General features: G+C 40.9%; 2 protein-coding genes across 16 annotated transcripts in view; one reads left to right on the forward strand and one right to left on the reverse strand.

Annotated features, from left to right (window-relative positions):
- trim25l (tripartite motif containing 25, like) overlaps nucleotides 1-4,177 on the forward strand; it is a 14,915-nt gene extending 10,738 nt beyond the window's left edge. For both annotated transcript variants that reach the window (XM_036569759.1, XM_036569760.1), the window contains exons 16-20: nucleotides 1,089-1,154; nucleotides 1,657-1,680; nucleotides 1,902-1,964; nucleotides 2,062-2,127; nucleotides 3,240-4,177. In XM_036569759.1, the coding sequence (XP_036425652.1) occupies nucleotides 1,089-1,154; nucleotides 1,657-1,680; nucleotides 1,902-1,964; nucleotides 2,062-2,127; nucleotides 3,240-3,814 (794 nt within the window). In that variant the 3' untranslated portion in view covers nucleotides 3,815-4,177. The remainder of the gene's footprint in view (nucleotides 1-1,088; nucleotides 1,155-1,656; nucleotides 1,681-1,901; nucleotides 1,965-2,061; nucleotides 2,128-3,239) is intronic.
- Nucleotides 4,178-4,996: 819 nt separating this feature from the next.
- The window catches only part of trak2 (trafficking protein, kinesin binding 2), a 41,033-nt gene continuing 26,029 nt past the window's right edge, over nucleotides 4,997-20,000 (reverse strand). For 13 of the 14 annotated variants that reach the window (XM_036569748.1, XM_036569744.1, XM_036569746.1 and 10 more), the window contains 10 exons: nucleotides 18,684-18,762; nucleotides 18,436-18,566; nucleotides 16,555-16,629; nucleotides 14,265-14,402; nucleotides 13,583-13,662; nucleotides 13,293-13,472; nucleotides 11,217-11,515; nucleotides 9,853-10,377; nucleotides 9,098-9,197; nucleotides 4,997-8,936 (listed from right to left, as the gene is read on the reverse strand). In XM_036569748.1, the coding sequence (XP_036425641.1) occupies nucleotides 8,174-8,936; nucleotides 9,098-9,197; nucleotides 9,853-10,377; nucleotides 11,217-11,515; nucleotides 13,293-13,472; nucleotides 13,583-13,662; nucleotides 14,265-14,402; nucleotides 16,555-16,629; nucleotides 18,436-18,566; nucleotides 18,684-18,762 (2,370 nt within the window). In that variant the 3' untranslated portion in view covers nucleotides 4,997-8,173. The remainder of the gene's footprint in view (nucleotides 8,937-9,097; nucleotides 9,198-9,852; nucleotides 10,378-11,216; nucleotides 11,516-13,292; nucleotides 13,473-13,582; nucleotides 13,663-14,264; nucleotides 14,403-16,554; nucleotides 16,630-18,435; nucleotides 18,567-18,683; nucleotides 18,763-20,000) is intronic. The other variant, XM_036569747.1, reaches the window with a different exon arrangement.

Raw genomic sequence — 20,000 nt, forward strand, 5'->3', positions numbered from 1 at the left:
CACACACACACACACACACACACACACACACACACACAGACACACACACACACACACACACACACAGACACACAGACACACACTCACTCACACACACACACACACACACACACACAGACACACAGACACACACTCACTCACACACACACACACACACACACACACACACAAACTTGGGAAAAAATTAAACAATGTATAAGTAGTGCCATAACTTTTGCACATTTTATGTTTTATTTTTGCCGAATATGTTAAATTCAGTAAATAATCAGTAACTGTGCCTTAAAATGTGCAGAAGTGTGTTTCTGTAAAGGATGTGTTTCACTTAGAAAATCAACAGTACATGTCATTTGGCCAGGGGTGCCTAAACTTTATGACTCTATATATACATACATGCCTACCTACAATAACTACACAAATACACAAATCCGTTACTGGTCCAATTTTTCCAAATTTCTATATAATTTAATCACTGAGATGTAAACAAAGTCATTCACAGTGGTTTGGTGTGAAACGGTTCTTGGTAGAGAAACTTACTGACTCAGATGTCTTTACAGGGGTGGTGATAGGAACCAGGGGTCACAGTGTCCACAACACAAATATAGACATTTTATTTACTATCCAGAACCACCAGTGAACCTACATGTGCAAGTTTTATATGCAATGTTGATGATGGTAAATCTAAAAATCTGAAAGAAAATATATCTTTCTTTTGGTCACTGTTTGGCCTCACAAAGTCTCAGCCAAGAACAGCTTTTTAGAAATGTCTTTTGGGCTAAAACTTTGTCACAAAGCAATTGGTCAGGCATCGGGAGACGTATTACTGACCATTTTATCTAATGGGTTTCTGTGAGGGAGCTTTTAGGAGCAATTAAGGCTTCAGACTTGTTTACATGTGACCCACTGAATGATACAGAAATTTTGAAAAATCAGTGGAATTCCCCTTAAAAGTCTGAACTGATCACTGTTACCATGTCAGTAAAACAGGGGATTATTTCATAAAGCAGGATTCCTCACCAAAGCCCAGAATAAGGGCCGTCCAATAGGAATAAGATCTTGTTCCTGCTGTAAGATCGGATTTATTTTTACAGTGCGAGAGGCCACACCCACTGTGCAGGAAGAGGTGGAGTCTCAGAACCCTGCTTCAGCCAATCCATGTAAGCCACTGTCCACATAATATGGTCATGGAATGACACAGCATCATTGTTTATCTTCTCCAAGCAGAGCTTAAAGTATCATTTTACAAAAATCTGAGTTCCCATCACCTCAGACAGAGTCTATCAGCCAAAACATGTTCGGTGTGCAAAGTCCCAATTAGCTTGATGCTAACTGCAAGCCTTAATCGTCAGCTCTGAATCGTCGACTGAAGCACAGACAAAAATCAGACCTCCAGGTGGCGCTATTGATGTTTTAGCTATGCATCATACTTCTGTCCATTTCTCCAGAGAATCTTGCAGGTGGAGCACGAGCTTCTATTACGCATTAGCTGCATTAGCCTCGTAGCTTCAGTACGAACTAAAGAAACTTCAGACACCAGACGTGTTTTGGCTGATTGTCTGATCAAAGGGGGAAAACTGTCTACATTAGATTAGACTGCTTTAATATAAACAGCTCACAGCAGATTAAACTGATTTTTGTTTCTCTGTTTGCTATTTTTAGTCTTATCAGCTGGAACAACAGAAGGTGATGTCTGCTTCCAATCTCTTATAGGCTTTAAGACTTTCAGTAACTGCTTATAATTCATATTTTACTTTACAATATTACTAGTATGATCTTTTAACCAGAGCAGGTGACTGAATCTCTCTATATTAATGTATATTCATACTGATTATATACAAAGTAACTACAGAGTGACTTTAAAGGCAGAAAATGATGGACACACTGATGGTCTTTTCCCCCTACAGTAAACCCTGGACTCTTCCTCGACTCTCCTACTGCAGATTTCAGTGGTCCTGCTTTCCCCACACGTGAGTGTTTTATAACCTTTCTAATGCACTAAAACAGTTCCTTAATTATTCTTGCTGTGTTTAACGTTTATCCTCTTTTCCTCTCTCCTTATCTCAGTGAGAGAGATCGATATTGACAGCATTCAGGCTCCGGAGCCCCGGACCAGAGATGAGTTCCTGCAGTGTGAGTGAAGCCCTGAGTTACGTAACACATGCACTGTAAACAAGTCTGAAATATTTTAGTTTTTACAGGACTGTGTAAAAGTCAGAGACCACCCTTTGTTTATTTAATATCCAGTCAAAACAGCCATTAAGTTATTCTCTTTTCAGCTTTAGGGAAGGAGAACAAGTATTAAACAGACACTGACACAGAAGCCTTAACAGCTATTTTTCAGCCCTCAGTGTGTCCACACTTCAGCTTCACCACAGCGTCCGTCCTTTTTGGGAGTTTTTCAAAGAAATCTATAGGGATTAAAAAACTCCAGAGTTTGGTCTTAGAAGTTGGTTGCATTTTCTGCCTCTCAGTCTAAAAAACAAAAGATCCAAAGATTAGAACAACGAGCAGCATTCATATCCTGAACTGCCAAAGGCAGCTACTCCTGGGTTTTACTGCGTACTCGTTTCATATATACGATTCAAAAACGACATTCAGTCTCAATTATCAAGACTCTCTTTTGATTCTTACATGAAACATCAATTAAAGAAATCAGAGAGGCCAGCCTTTTTACTTTAATTTGACAGCCAAATTAAAGTAGAACTCCAGCACTGTTTGAACCTCATCTCTATCTGCTGCATGTGTATCAGACGGTCAGTTAACATCGGAAATAATTTCAATAATAAAGAACAGAAGCCTAATACCCAAAATTAATAAGCTTTCTATTATAAGTAGCTTTAAAGTCTGCAGGATTTCAGGATGGCTTGAGAAAGGCCCAAAATTGTGAGTCTCACACTAAAACCACATTGACAAAACTTCTCAACTTAAAACATTTTCACAACTTCAATAAAAGCAGAGTTCAACATTTACCTGAAGTATAATGTGCTGCAACTAAACGAGAGCTGAGAAACGCTGCTTTTGTGCTGCACTGCTTTCATTTTAAGGTAGGTGAAACACAGAGAACAGAAATGGTGGAAAGCTGAGAGAAAGTAACTTTACTAAAGCAGCAATTTGGGGAGAAGATGTGAAGCTCGTTTCTGTGGAAATGAAAGCTTAAACAATCAGAAACCCTCAGTATACTAGTTCATTTTTGAAGCCTACAAAGAAGCTCCCGTTCCTCATCATCTCTGTCTCTCTCTCAGATGCTTGTGATCTGACCCTTGACCCAAACACGGCTCACCGCCGCTTGGCTCTGACGGAAGGTGAAACCAAAGCGACCCTGCACGCCACATCCCAGCCGTACCCGGACTGCCCGCAGCGCTTCGACGGCTGGACGCAGGTCCTCTGCCTGCAGCCCCTTTCCTCTGCCCGATGCTACTGGGAGGTGGAATGGCGTGGGCGGGGCTCTTCGGTGGGTGTGGTCAGTGGAACCATGCCTAGAAAAGGGGCAGATGCGAAGGCAGGGCTTGGATACAACAGCCAATCATGGAGCCTGGAGCTGTCCGACATGTGCTGCGCTGCCATGCACGCCAATCAGAAGGAGGAGATCCCGGTGATCTACTGCCCCCGTGTGGGCGTCTTTCTGGACCGTGACGCCGGCACGCTGACCTTTTACAGCATGGACGACGGCCTGGTGCCCCTGCACACCTTCTACGGCTCCTTCCCCCCGCCGCTGTTCGCTGCGTTCGGGGTGGGCAGCGGCGTGGGCGTGGGACTGGACTTCGCCATGGGTCAGTTCAGCTCCACTTCAGACAGCATCAAAATCTGTCCCCTCTGAACTGTGGACACCGTTTCATTTGGACTTTGGAGGAACACAGACTAACAATTTGACAAAGCAACAGTTTGACAAAGTAATAATTTGGGAAAATAACAATTTGCTAAAATAACAAGTGAACAAAGTAACAATTGGCTAAAATTATTTGGTAAAGTAACAATTTGGCCACAACAGCCAATCAAAGAGCACCGTGGTACACACCTATCAGAGGAGAGAGATCTCTGCCCTCTGCTCTGAGGGCTCTAAGGGTTATAGCATCTTCTACTTAAAACAGTACGAAACTCTTGTGAATGTAAAAAAAAAATGAAATATTATTAATTTGCTTTAATAAAAGCAGATGGAGCTCAACATTTACCTGCAACTCCAAAGTGCTGAGAAACATTTTAACTTCAGTGGAACACAGAGAACAGAAACGGTGGAAAGCTGGGAGAAAATAACAGTTTACTAAAATAACCGATTTAGATGTGAAGCAGTTTCTATGGAAATGAACATGTTTAAGACATCATGATCAGAACTCCTCATTATATTAGTTGTTTCTGAAGCGCATTTTAAATACTGCAAAACAGTCCTACATAATTATCTTCTCACCAGACAAGAATATGAAATTTCATTACTTTTTTCAAGATTTTTTTTTTAACTCGACTGTGATCCGTGACTTCCGCAGGTCAGGACCATCAGAACTCTAATTATTGTAATGTAAGGGTGGATATTTTACTGTCATCGTGATAAATGTTATTATTGTGATAATATGCTTTTCTGAGATTTCATGGAGACCATCAGTACTTAAAGAGCACTGACCAACTACATGTTTCATTACAAAGCGAGCAGAATGAGGCCTGTTTCATTGGACTTAGTGCAGTTTATTAAACATTAAAGATTATTGTAATTGTACATTTCTTCTGCTTATTATCGTAGTATTTTTTGTATATGTGGCACTACTGGTTAAATCTATTTCATTTATTCCAACTGATTAAATCATGAAAATTATATATTTTGCCATATGTGGGCAACACCCCCAGTGAGATGTTTTGTGAATCATGAGAATGTATCATGATATGATATTTTTTCCATATCGTCCACCTCATTACAGTGATTATAGAGTGTTGTTTGTACGTATTAAAGGCCTGGTCACTATTTCATGGTATTTACTGCTTTCTAATCTCTAAAAAAACAACAGCCAAGACATTGATTTTGATTATTTTATTAAAAAAGAAGCAACAGAATGGCACTGATGGGGGTTTTAACAGGGAATCAGCTAACTGACACAATGGCCGTCTATCTCTATACTAATCAATGCTTGGCACAAAAACTACAGATGGTGACATCATCTCTATGTGCCAGTCCTTAACCCTGAGAGACAGAAGAAAGGCTGATATGAGAGACGCAGAAGCTTGTGGCTTCAATAAAGTAAATAAAGTCATAAACTTTGGCCGCGTCCCGATTATGTTTGTTTCTTTACACTGTTTGGATCAACATCAATGATATTGATAATTAATTAACACAAATCTACAGGAGCTTAGAATAGAGGTTAGTTTTATTTGCTCTGCTCTCCGTCACACCAGCCTTTCTGACAAAATACTACAGTTCACCCTCCACTTCCATTCTGGCCCACAATCCAGCGCTGCTCCTCTATTATGGCTATTACAACAGCACAAAAAAGCAGGTCCGCTTACATTAACAAACAAACAAATACGTTCAGTTTACAAAAAAACAAGATGATAAAGTCCAGCAGAAAAGCTGGTCAGATCATTTTGGTTCGTACAAGCTTTTAAAAGAAAATCCCCTTTAAACCTTTAAACTCTGTCAACGAGAACTAATGATACACATATTAAAAAGCTCTGCTAAATGAAATAGTGCTAAATAATGATACTTCATATAACTTATGTTAGACCTTTAATCTTATACTGGTATATACGGGGTAAACTGTCTAATAACATGGTTTAGTGGGTTAAAATAAAAAAGTGCTCTAAATGTGAAGCGGGATGGTTTAATTCGCTCAGGGGTCAAAATTTGAGGAATCAGGTCCACACAGCACATCTGGACACTCGCTAATAGCAGGTTCTGCAACTTATGAAACTGTACTGCTGGATGAGTTTAGTGATGTTCTATATGAGTTAAATGCAGAGCCTGGGTGATTTTATATTCCCTATATTTAATCTTTAAGAGTCAGGGAGATGAGGGACTCGTATACGTGAGAGGAAAGTACGATGATTCCCTTTGAGTTTAAACTACAGAAGCATGAGTGAGTTTTCTGATCAGCCGGACACTACTGACCTGAACAGAATATCTACTTCCTCATAAACATATAATCCCTTCCAGATGGCCCTGAACGCCACATAACACACATGGCAAAAAATAATAACAAAACAAAACGTCTCCCTCATAAAAGAGAGAATCCTGAGCATCACCAAGACCAGTCAGCCAGTATTACAACTGACACAATAGAAGAAAGCGGAAATGCATGCTGGGAGTTGCAGTCAGTAATGAGCTCTGGTCGGTTATAAGGAAACAGTTAAGAGCAACCAGACAGATATGGCAGTTATTACTCATAAAATAGCTCAAACAACTGGTGGTTCAGTAGTGTTTGAAGGTAAAGCGTAACAGGCTAGTTTACAGTAAAGCACAGAGGCTCAAGTCCAACTCCAGAGGAAAGAAAGACCAGTCCCTGTTCTGAGGCTCTGTAGCTCATCCTTTCATTTCTTCCTTGTTTCTTCGTTAATCTTTATCACTTTCTTTATCACCTTTAAGTCACTTTCGTACTCCATCTTCATCTCTCCCCAATTTACAATCTACCAGATTCTCAACTCTACAATTTACAATTTCACCTCATTAAGATTCATGTTTGTTTATTTATGTTAGCTACGATGCTCAGCTTGAGTAATATGACTACATTTAATGTTATTACATTAAACAATCTTATTAAAATAATAGTAACTACTAATCCTCACTGAAATCAGAATGAGAGAATGAGGGAAACTCAAACACAGTCATATGCAAATGTTTATACACCCCTGGTTAGATTAGCCATATTGTTAATCTACAGGGAACAAACCTAAATATGGCATGTTTCTGAACATTTTAGTGTAAAATTTCTAACATATTGGAGACTGTAACTTCTGCACAGGTCACATTTTATGTTTTTCCTCAATATATGAAATTCAGTAAATAAACAGTAATTGTGCATTAAAATGGACAGAAGTGTGTTCTCTGTAAACATCTTAACTTGTTCTCAATTAGAAAATCAACAAAATGTTATTTGACCGGGGTGCCCACACTTTTGCATACGACTATCTAAGTGGACAATTCCTGTTAAATATGGTTCAATACAGCACAAGCATGTTACCTGTGTCATTAGGGGACCCTCACCAACTTTCCCAAAACCCTCCACATTCTATCCCACCTACAGCTCGCGCTGCCGCTCCACTCCATGATGCACCTACTTTCTTTAAGCTCACTTCACCCTACGTACACTATCCCTGATCAACTTCCTCTCTTCTTTCTCCACCTGCTGTCCAGAGCCTGCAGAGCCTCACAGGAAAACGGACAGATTAAAAGAAACATTGTGCGAGTCAGGCTAAGGCAAAGGTTAAAACACTGGTTAAAGCAAGTTACAGGTGAAAGGAATCGGAATAAACTGGAGAAATTAAAGGAAAAATAAAAGAAAATATTACGCAGTCTCCTTTCCCTTTATATAAATAATCAAGGCCTTCAATATTCGCCACTGATACACGATAATCACGACAGGACGCTACATTTACTTACATAACTGTGCTTTAAACAACAAGCAGAAGAAAGACGTCTCATCTTCTTGATGCTTTATAGTTTACTGTTTGTTCATAAGGAGGCAAGAAAAGGGCTGAATTAGGAAAAGTCACAGGTTAATCAGTGCAGGCCACGCGTCCAAACACGACTCAGACAAACTGACACACCCAAGCCACGCCCCCACACTCGTTTATCACTGTGAGGTTAAACAAGCTTTCCAGAAAAATCCCATTTAACCTAATAAGAAGTTTTATAGCACAGCAAATATCAAATACCTACAGTTCGACTGCTTTATAAGTCTGAAATTTATTTTCTATGAGTGCAAATACTTTGATCAGCTACAAAAGCGTCTAGTTCAGTAGCTTTTGAATGAAAGCTCAACATTACGTAGCGAATCTGACGCATTATAATGGCTTAATGTGAATAATTTACATAGCTTTATGTTACGTTTCCTAATTAGGTTGAATGGGATTTTAGCTGGTGCTCTATAAAGCCTGTTCCACCTAACAACGGTAGCTATGAAAGAACGCGTTTGTGGGCAGAGCATGGATACAGCAATTACTCAAATTAAAATCACTGTCCAAGGCCCGCCCACTTTCTTTAGTGTTTGTACGGAAGAGGAGGGGCCTGTGAGAGCGAGGCGTGTCTGCGGTTAGGCTTCAAGTTACCCCAAGGAGGGGTAGGTAAGTTGAGGGAAGTGGGATGTGGGGGTGGGACAGGATGGGAGGGGCTAGAGGCAGATGTGCTTCGTCGACCAATCATAGCAGGGAGACTTTGGTTCCGCCTCAATCCATCCAAAAGGCTTCCTCCGCCTGTGGCGAGGAAAGTGGCGTTATCCTGGCGATGAGCGTCTGACTCCGCTCCACGTAGCACTTTTTTGTCCAGTCCCAGCTTCCGTAGACGATCGACAAGATTGCCGCTGTGGCGATCATGACTGGACGGTTGCTCAGTGGGGGCGGGGTCAGGACTAGGAAGATCAGGTCTGGGGGCGCGGCCGAGTTTTACACCATAAACATCCTGCAAGAACAGCTCAGCAGGGCGCGATGCTAAAAAATTGTCAGAGGGGGCGGTTCTGGACTCAAAGTGGACAGGAGAGGGGCAGGGGGACTGGGAGGGGGAGTTAGGGGGGGTATTTGGCAGGAGGCGCAGGGGCTTAGGCTTGGGTAGTTTGGAAGGAGCTGGAGCTCTTTGAGCTGAGATGCCTTTCTCCAGCAGGAGTTTTGCCAGACCACCAGGGGGAGCTGCAGGACGACGAGGAGGGAAAGAGTCACCCAGACTGAGCCTGCATGGAGTGACCGGTGTACTGGGACCAGTCCGGAGGGAACTAGGGGTGTATTCACACACAGACGGACTACAGACAGAGCTAGAGAGACAGATGAGAGGGAGAGAGAGGTAAAGGAGTGGAGGATGAGAGAAACGTTGAGGAAGAGAAACTGTAAGTTAAACAGTTTAATGAAACACCAACAACAAAGTTTCCAATCAATCGAATCATGCAGTGAATTGAAATAGCATCCAATCACATACCTAGGTGTCACCTGCGTGACGTCACTGGGGTGCAGGATCCTGCAGGTGGTGAAGGTGTAGGTTGAGAAGGTGGAGCTCTGACACTTCCCAGGATTCACTGCTTAAAAAAAAGTGACGTTCATGACAAAACAGCCAATTTCAGATCTGAAATTCCAAACTTACGCTGGTTTCTGTGTTTGTGTAGCAATTAGGCATAAAGTATGCTAGCTAGCGTACGTGCTCATTTTTATCAAGGTGTCCGTCTGGCAGGAGTATTAGTGAATTATATATTACAGTCCTTTAAAACTTCAGCTGGACTCCTATAGACTCGATTCACACTCGCAACGCCAGAGACTTGAGACTCGACTCTGACTCGAACTCAGTGAGTCTAGACTAGACTTGAACTCACGTTGCGACTTGTGAAGATCTCTGGATCAAACTAGGCTTAAAATGTTTATTTATATAGCATTTATTATTTAAAAAGGTACAAATAAAATGAAGAAGACTAAATACATGAATAAATACATGAATCTATAAAAATGACCAAGTATGCTAAAAAAATCAAGCTTGAAGACGGCTGCTACTGCTCATTTTAGCCATGTGACATATTGATTGTCCATTTTTATAGATAAATATGACACCAAACTTGTTTTGGCAGATTGATTGATAACTGGTAAAAGTGTGCAAATTAGATTTTTCACCACAATCTTCCTTTCACAGCACACAGACAGGTCAGTACGGTCAGTGCTGCAGTGAATGCAATAATAACTGCTCACCTGCAGATGGTGCTGTTGTATTGATATTCAGGCTTGGAAGCGTTGACCCTGCTGATGACCCTGCAGGTGCCGGGGTTACCAAGGTGCCAGAGGTCATCACCAGGCTAGGTGTCGTGGTTAAGGAGATGGCGGTTGCCACTGCAACAGGAGAGCCTCTCAGAGACGGAGAATGGGGTGGAACTTTCAGTGGCGTGAGGACACTTCTCCTCTCTTTCTTCTCCTCTGGAGTGGAGGATGACTGGACATTGAAGGTAATCCCTCCCTCCTCTTCCTCCTCTTCTTCCTCTTCCTCATCCTCCTCCTCCTCGTCTCTCCTCCTCCTCTCATCTCCTGTCCCTCTTCTCTCTCTCCTGTCCTCCCAAGGAGCTCTCTCGTGTTCCTCGTCCTCTTCCACATCTGTCAGACGGTACACGGTGTCGTGTGGCAGTGGACGGAAGCCTTTGGTGACCACACCAGGGTGGGGGTCCAGGATAGTAGCCAAATGGGGCTTCGCCAGCTGCTGCCAGTGATGCAGAGTCAGAGAGCCTTTGGGGGAAAAGGTGAGAGGCCGTTATTCAAAGTAAAACTCTTGTACTGACTCCACTTTTTGATCGTATGGATTTTATCCGTCATGGCTAAACGGCTACAAACAGACACTCTTAGTACGTTTCAGTGTTTATGATGCTGATTATACAGTAAGAGAAATTCGCTAAGTTGCACTGAGTTTACTGTGTTTTATATTTATTTGCACTTGAAACGATCAGAACGGTTAAATGTCCTTATGGGCCATGGAAGATTCTGTGGTCTGCTGCACGGGCAGCACGTCGTAAAAGGTTGGCAGTTTCTGCTCTGAAAGCTCCCACACAGGAAACTATTACATGAAAAAGTTATGGGCACATTGCTTTATTATCAACATTACCTATAAAACTCTGTACACACTGTAGTTACGCTGGTCATTTAGGACAGTAAATAAAATGGCTGTATTTGTGCTGCTCACACTGCAACCCCTGGTTTCTGTCATCAGTACTGTAAAGAAATCTGAGTTGGTACATTACAATAACCCATTTCACTTCAAACGTCTGAATGACTTAGTTGACATCTAAATCTTAAAAACTGGTGGAATTTACATTAAAACATGCTTAAAGTTGAAACAAACATGTTTAACTCTAACACCTCGTACAGAGGGAGAGGCTGAAACTTCATTTACCTGAAAAACAGGTACAGATCTGTCTGTGACACAGTTACTGACAAATCTCTGTTTAAATCACGTATCAGAGACGGGTCCTCCAATCAACTGGCAACTAGTATTGCTGATACTGTTAGGAAACTAATTGAATCGTTTCAGTTAATTGTGTTTGTATCAGAGCTCAGAGTTCAGCTCTCACCTTCCATCGGTTTGACTATCTGCAGTTTTTCTGGCAGGAAGGTTTTGAAGCAGCTGGAGGAAACGGAGAACTCTGATAGGTTGGTGAAGGAGGACAGAACGCTTCCCATTGGTGAACTGCAGCCACTCCCACCCCCCTCAGACTCCACCCCTGCCAGCTCCTGCAGTTTCCTGTCCCGCTCGGCCTGGAAATACTGCCGCTCACACAGGAAGTTCTGTCTGCGCAGAGAGAGACGGTGCAGCGCGGAGACGAGGTCACTTCCTCCTGGACAGCCCGGCTGACCTAGACGAGAATCACACCTGAGACAGGAACACACACAGGTAAGATGTAGCAGCACACACACAAACCCTCATATGAACCCTGATATGCTTTCACACACATTAAAGAAGAATTCCACAGATTATTAAAACATTTCCGCATAATTTAGTCTTTGAGGTGTAAACAAAGTCACTCAGAGCGTTTGATGTGAAATGGTTCGTTGTAGAGAAACTAACTGACTCAGATGCCTTTACAGTGGTGGTGATAGGAACCAGGGGTCGCAGTGCCTACAAGGCAAATATAGCCATTTTATATACTGTCCACAATGTCCAGATAACCTGCATGTTTCTTGAGTTTTTATATGTAGTATTGATGGTGAAACAGCAGTAAATCTGATTATTTTGCCACACAAAACTCTGCATGTTAAAAAAAAAATGCCTAAAACTTTCAACAAAACTACTCTGCAACAGTGTCTCAGACATGATGATGTGTATTTGTTAGCATTTTGCGTAACAGTGCTGTGAGGGAGCTTTTAGAGGCACTAAAGTCTTCAGACATCTGGTTCCCATCTCCACCACTGTGAACAATTATGATTTTCTATAGAGCATTTCATGTCTAACCACTCTGAATGAATTTGTTTACATCTTAATAACTTAGTTATGCAAAGCAATTTAATTATATAGAAAAAATGTGGAATTTCCCTTTAACACACACTCAGGGCGATATGACCAAAAACCTTCATGCACTGATACATTAGTTTATATCATTCGATTTCAAAAAGTATTGATGATGGTATATGATTCTTAATGCTCAATTTTAGGTCTGAATAGTATTTGAACCCTGAAGAAAATCTGATCAGAGAAAGCTGAATCATCCACACTCTACAGGGTGTGTTTTCTTCTATAACCAACTCCTGTCCAGACATGTTTTCCTTATATTCACATCTTCTTTAAAATGACCATAATTTCAACACTAATTTCTAAGAAAAAGGACCAGATCCTACTTCTTCACTCAGATATGTGAAAAGCCCACAGCCATGCTGAAAGAATATCATACTCAGCTTCGTTATGAACCTCGTTAAACTCATCATGCTGAAAAGTACAATGATTTTGCAAGAGCAACTGAGAACAGATAAAATAAACAAACTGCTGGAGGGGCTGAAGAAACCGTAGTCAGTTCTTAATCACAGCTGGAACATCAGTGATGCAGCTGCTCATAAACATTTTCACATTTCTGTATTAAACTGTCTGTTCATCAGTTTAATAGGTGATATATGTTCAATCGGTTTGTGCAGAAAGGACCTTTGAGATAAACTAATCTTAACTAATAAGACTTCTTAACTTTTTTCTTTGATCTGGCTCCTCTGATGTTGGACTGAGTTTAAGGTGAAGTGTGGAACTGATTATACAGCTCTGTGGATACAGTCATCATTAAATTACCATGAGGACATAGAATTGTAAACCCAGCATTGCGGATCACATAGAATTGTGTGCCTCGGTTCATTATTATACCCCTAAAATACACACAGCGCCACCTAGTGTACTGCAGCTCTTCAAAGGTCAAGCTTTTGTTGATAATAGTGGACTGAGGAACAGAGCAGCACATTCATTATATAGAAATGAATCAAATGCACATTTTCGATATCCAACAACTACATTTAATCACCTAAACCTAATTTACACACACACACGCACACACACACACACACACGCACACACACACACGCACACACACACACGCACGCACGCACACACGCACGCACACACGCACGCACACACACACACACACGCACACACACACGCACACACACACACTCACTTGGTAGAGTCTGGCTGTGTGTCTGCCTCCTGCGGTGTGTGTGTTTGAGAACAGAAGGGCTGTGCGGTCATCACTACACTGCAGTGTCCTGAGCCGGGAATAGGGGGCGCCGCTGCAGCTGCTCGCACCACTGTCTCATTCACACTCCGTACCGTCTGGAACACACGCTTATGGGTGGACCTGCACAAGGGGTCAAAGGTCAAGGGCAAATAACCAACTCACACCTGGGCTGGACACTGAAGGACAAGAAAAATGATTTAAAGAAGAGAGAAATGAAGTGAGAGAGTCACCTCTGATCCTGAAAGGCCACCTCCTCCTCCACACTCAGCTCTCGCCTCATAGTGCCCTCAATCTCCGCCGCCAGAGAGTCCTACAGAGAGAGAGAGAGAGAGAGAGAGAGAGAGAGAGAGAGGGAGGAAAGGAAAAAGGGGGAAGAATGAGAGGGAACGAAAGAGAAAGAGGAAAAGAGAAACAAAAAAGAGAGAGAACAAAGTGAGAAAAGAGGGAGGAAAAAGAGAGAGGACAAGGAACAGATAGAATGAGAGAGCAGAGACGGGAGGAGAGACAAAAGGCGAATGAGAGAGAAAGATTAATTTCACTGAAATTATTTACTGAAGCACAGCAGTGAAAGTTGTTACTATTATTATTATTATTATTATTAATAATCATTTATTATTGCTTTATTATTTATTATTGCTAATACAAAATAGTAGAGAGTGCTGTGAAGGGCAGTATTAAGAGTTTAATGATGGTTTAAGAGTCTAATGACCGCTTTGCATCAACACAACATCCACTTTTTTCTGTTTTTATAAAGCACTTCAGAGAAAAATTCAGTTACAGAAAAATAAAATGAGAACTAAAATAATATACAGATAAACAGACTAATAAATAAACATAAACATAGTCTTACTAAAAGTGCTTATATGACTTTAATACTGTAGGGACTACTAAATGCTACAGAGTGTGTCTCACCATAGGGTAGTGTCCGTACGACAGGTGTCTGCGCAGCCCGGATGATGGGGTGTGTTTACTGCGCAGCTCTTTAATCTCCTCCTGAGACTCATGCAGCATCGCTACACACTCCGCATTCCTGTCTGACAGCTCCTTCAGCTACACACACACACACACACACACACACAGAGACACACGCACACAGACACACACACACAGAGACACACGCACACAGACACACACACACACACACACACACACACACACACAGAGACACAGAGACACACGCACACAGACACACACAGAGACACACGCACACAGACACACACACACACACACACACAGAGAGACACACGCACACAGACACACACACACACACACACACACACACAGAGACGCACACAGACACACACACACACACACACACACACACAGAGACGCACACAGACACACAAATTCAGCACATGTGCAAAGCTCAAAATGATTCAATTTGTTTTGATTCTTTATGAAAAGATTTGAAGCATCATTACATTTCAAACTCCACCATGAATCCACTTCATCTTTAGGTAAGATTAGAATCATTAAAAAATTATACACAACTCTAAAGTGGAGGAACCACTTACACAGCAGCAGAACAGAGACAGTTAAAAGAGCTCTGTTTTGAGGGAATTTCTACCTTTATTTTGGGGATTTTTTTTATTTTGGGCAGAAATTATACCTAATAAAAATATACCTATTTTTATTATTATAAGTGATTATAATTTATTCTAACATTACAAAATCAATGCAGTTGGATCATCACCTTCGGACTGCTGTGTCAGTGCTATTTTACACTCACACCAGTCAGGGTCACTGAATGGGTGTTACTAACAGGGATGACGCTGACGCTGACAAACACACTGCCTTATCTCTCTCAGAGAAACACTCGTTATGCTTTACAGTGCAATAATCCTCTTTAAATAACAGGTTGGATCTGTTACTCAAGCAGAACTGAGCACTGCCCTCCTGTGGACTTTACTGGGCCATTTCATAAGTCATTTCGTAACTCCCATATAAGTCCAGTCATCATAAAACTTGTTACCCAGTGACCCAGAGTTTATGGAGTTACTGTTTCATAACATCAGTTATTTAAACTGAGTCCTGTATCATCTGACACAACCTGCACCTCGAACAAACAGCTGAACAGGCCTTTGGCTTTTACAGTGCTTCTGAGTCCCAAACCTCGGCGTTTTATGTTTTTCTTGATAGTTTTCTTTTCTTTAACTCTGAGAACGCAGGCAAAAGACAAAAAAGGACAAAGAAGGAAGGGAAATGGAATCCTTGAGTAACAGCAATGATTCATTTATCATTGTTATTTGAAGCAATACAAATAAACGGTGCACACTGGGTATAAACATTCTACAGAAGAGGACCAGGCATGAACAGACTGGGACACACCCAGATAAACAAACGGCTATGCTGCACTAAGGAACTGCAGTCACCCCCAGCCTATCAGCTACGGCCCATTTTATAGTTTCTTTAGTGTTAATAATACTAATAACAAGAATAATAAGATCTTTATTTAACCTCTATGTGAGCAGAGAAAACAGTAAAATAAGTCTCCAAGACTGGGAAAGAGAACAAAGATGCCAAAACAGACCAGTGAAAAGCTGGTATGCCAGGTATGTAAAATATTCTTTTATGACAGAGTAAAACTGGTAAAACTTGTAAACGACAATAAGAAATGAACCAAATAAAATAAAAATAAAACCAAACCAAAATAAATATTTAGTTATTTTCTGATAGTTTCATGATATTTTATATCAGTATTTGAGTAATCGACTGATTATTCTAAGAATTAATCGAGGGATATAATAAAAAATGGACATTAGTGAGGTCATGGAAACACACTAAAGTACTATTCAGATGTGATTAGTTTTCCATGGGACGGTGGGTGACGCAGCTCACAGGGTGTCAGTGACGATTATGACCAATTTGCACAGGATAAAAAATCTCGCTGCTGATGTCAGAGACGGGAGCGGCTACTCGGTTCATGCACTGCCTTCACTCCAGAAAAGAGTAGACATGTTAAAACATTTAATTTAGCTGATATTCTGTTTACCCTAAACATGTAAAACTAATCCAGCACGTGTGGGTCAGTTTATTTCATCACTGTCCATTCCTAATCATTCTGTTGCAAAGTGGACTTTAATGAAGAGGACAACAGGTGATGTGTGTGTGTGTGTGTATGTGTGTGTGTGTGTGTTTGTGTGTGTGTGTATGTGTGTGTGTGTTTATGTGTGTGTGTGTGTTTGTGTGTGAGTAAACATACCTCAGCAGTTAGTTGCCGCTGGGCATCCTTCGAGGCTTGTAGATGAATCCTTAGCTCCTCTTTCTCCAGTGCCAACTAAAAAAGAAACAGATACATTAAAAACATGCTGACCACACGGACGGTGTGGTTTACCATAGTGGTCCACCTTCCACCTGGACAGCATCCAATCTAGGTGATGTCATTAAAGACACCCTATTTGATTGGAAACATTATTTCATAAACTGACAGGAGCAAATTAACCTGCACACTCCGACCAGAGCCTCGTCTTATAATGCTGAATATTTTATATGGGTCACGAAAAACATGTTAATATTCAGTTTTGGATACAGAAACATTTTCAGTAGTTCTATTTAACACAATCACTCAATCAATTACACTGCTAAAAGTGACGAACACAAATGTAAAAATAATAATAAAACTTCACTGTGCAGCTTACAGAACTGGAACTAGTCCACCTTGGATGGCTGATTGGAGCTGTTTGAAATGGTGGAGTTTCTTAGCTGAGTGGACAGACTGGTGACAGAAGGCTGGCGCTGCTTAATGCAGTGATTAAAAAAACCCGCTCCAATATGTCAAACATGCTCAACAAACTCATTTGTGAAGACGTCACTCAAATGTGCCAGTTACCAAGGCGAGGAGAAAACAGGATGATATTTCATTTTCTGTTCCACCTTATCAGTGGAGTAGCAGTTATGTTTAAGAAGCTGGTAAAAAGGAAGTCTTATGAAGAAAACATGAGCAGTTACCTCTCCCAGCAGGATTCAAGCAGCCGCTAAGTGCCGATTCTGAACGGGCGAAATCAATAACTCGCTCCACAGGGATGTTATTAGAGACCGATTTGTATTGAATTATCCTCTATTCAGCTGTAGAGACCAACTCTACTCAGATTCCCTTTATTACCCCCTTCATTAAACTAACACAGGACCTGACTGTAAATATACTTGTCATGCTCAGATCATTAAATACTGAGATGCAGCCTAAAAGATTTTAGGTTTTGTTTAAAAAAGTTTTAAGCAAAGTTTTGTTTACTTTTATATAAATATTGCACTCTTTATAATACAGCATGATTCAAAAAGATCAAAAGCGCCACATTTTTCCAACCGTGAGGCGCCGAGGAACCAATCACAATCCAACTGAAAGAGGGGCTCATAGAGTTTCTGACTGTCAGTCTGGCAGAAAACCTCCAACAGCTCAGAGTGTTCGTCGTTGGTACCAACAAAGAAAAAGGCCACCAGCATCACCAGATCTCACGCCGTGTGACTTTATTTGTGGGGGACGTTAAGGGTTCGGTTTATGTGCCACTCCCAACAACACTGGATGATCTCCGAAATCGCACTGAAAGAGCCGTGAGTGCAGCGACACCCGACACGCTCAATCCAGTATGGGATGAGTTTGACTGTGGTGTTGATGTTGTCTGTACAGCTGGAGGAGGTTCAGACTGAGACCTTGTACAATTACATAATAAACTTTATGCTCATTTAAACCATTTACAGTTCACTGCATTGATCTGTAATGATTTACAAGGGAAATAAATCATTTTGAAATCGGATGAATCTTTCTGAATCACCCTGTATTTATTTTATGCATTTAAAGAAAATGAGATGTGCTTCAGCCACGATTTATGTGTTTTAGAAAAAAAGAAAAACAAGATGTTTTGGTAAGTACCAAAAAATAAATAAATACAAAAATAAATGATGAGGTTATGTTAGCATTTCTTCATGTAACTAACTTAGGGTCAGAATCTATGATGGCGTTTTGATATTTTGTTTCTAATTTATCCAGCAGTATGCATCTAAAGACTGATAATACTGTATCAGGAAATACAGGCTAATCAAATAATAGTTGATAACTGAACTACAACTGATTCTCTCTCTCTCTGACCTCTTTGACCCGGTGCTGGAGCTCCACTATCTGCGACAGTAACTGGGCGATTTCCTCCTGATGTCTCAGCAGATCCTCATTCTTCTGAGAAAGTTCCTCAGTCAGAGTGACCATCTGACTGTTCGACTCACCTGAAACACACACATTTTTATTAATGAACACTATTTAATGCTTGTTCTTTTATGTGCACGGTTTGCAATCAGAAGTAACAGTGACAACAACAACAAAACAAAATGTGAGTATCTTACGTAGCTCTTTGACGCAGTCGCTGACCAGCTGCTGCTCTTTCTCCTCGTATGTGATGGTTTCCTTCTTCAGGTGACTGGCCTGCAGAGCATCAGAGGAGTAGAACTCACTCATCATTTCATCAGCACGTTCATTTAAAACAATTCAACTCAATTTTGTTTTAACTCCATTTAATTAATGTGTTAAAGTTTATCACTGTATGCAGGCACAAGTGCATAAAGACCCTTTTAGTCAATGGTGCACCAGTAATACACAAGATAATGTACAAAACAAGTAAACATAATTTAAGTACAACGATAAAAAGGATTTCATAGAACAGAGAGACTAGAGACGGGTGATACAGGGGCGGAGCCAAAAAGAGAAAAGGCCAGATTCTACTCAGATTGATCAGAGGCCCAGCCTGTCACATGGGGAAAGAATGATTACACTCAATATTTCAAGATAATTCAATATTTCAAGATAATGCCACTTGACTTTCCAGTTTGTGAGTGCTCTATTATGACCAATCAAATCACTCTGCTCTCCACCAAACTCCGCCTTATTGTCCTCAGCCATCTCATCACAGCACAGTAACTGAAGTTAAAGCTCCAGCTGTGGTTAGATGTAACTGGGGATGCCTAAAAATGAGATTCTGTCCCGTAGAATGCGATTTTCTACCTATCCAAAGCAAATGTTACTGTTTCTTCAGTGAATCAAAGGTAAGATATGAATGGATCATATATATTTTTGGCTCATTGAGACAGTATTTTTTTGGCTTCAATGATTAGGTTTAGGTTTTTAAGGCTGCTATGTCGTTTTTGCTTGTCTTTGCACATCTCAACTGTCTGATCTCGGACACGTCTTCTTCTTCGGAACTGTCCACTGTGGCAGTACGCCTTAGTCTAGGATGATCAGGTTTAGGTTTTTAAGTTTACTGCATATTTTTCTTTTTCTTAGTACATTTCAGCTGTAATTTTAACTTCGTCTTCTTCACTGGGCAAACATGCCTGTGGCGAGCAGATGAGTGCTTTATAGCTTTCTTTAGAGTAAAGGCTGTTGCAGTATTTATTGGATTTATGTGAATCCAGTGTTTTATGACATTAACATAGGGTGGAGGTGTTGGAATAGGTAGGGTTACGACTGTACAGCTGTCAGAAATAGGCTACAGCTGGGTGTGGTATGTCTAAAAACACTGGGGTGATATGTCCAAAAACATACAATATAAATGATTACTGAAAAATATTGTAAGCATTTCCTAATGATCAGTTTGACCAATTTTTATAATATTACAATACCCCAAGGAAAACAAAAAGCATATGATAAAAAAAATCTACAACTGA

Source organism: Colossoma macropomum, unplaced genomic scaffold, assembly GCF_904425465.1.
Source record: "Colossoma macropomum unplaced genomic scaffold, Colossoma_macropomum, whole genome shotgun sequence".
Classification (NCBI taxonomy): Eukaryota; Metazoa; Chordata; class Actinopteri; order Characiformes; family Serrasalmidae; genus Colossoma; species Colossoma macropomum.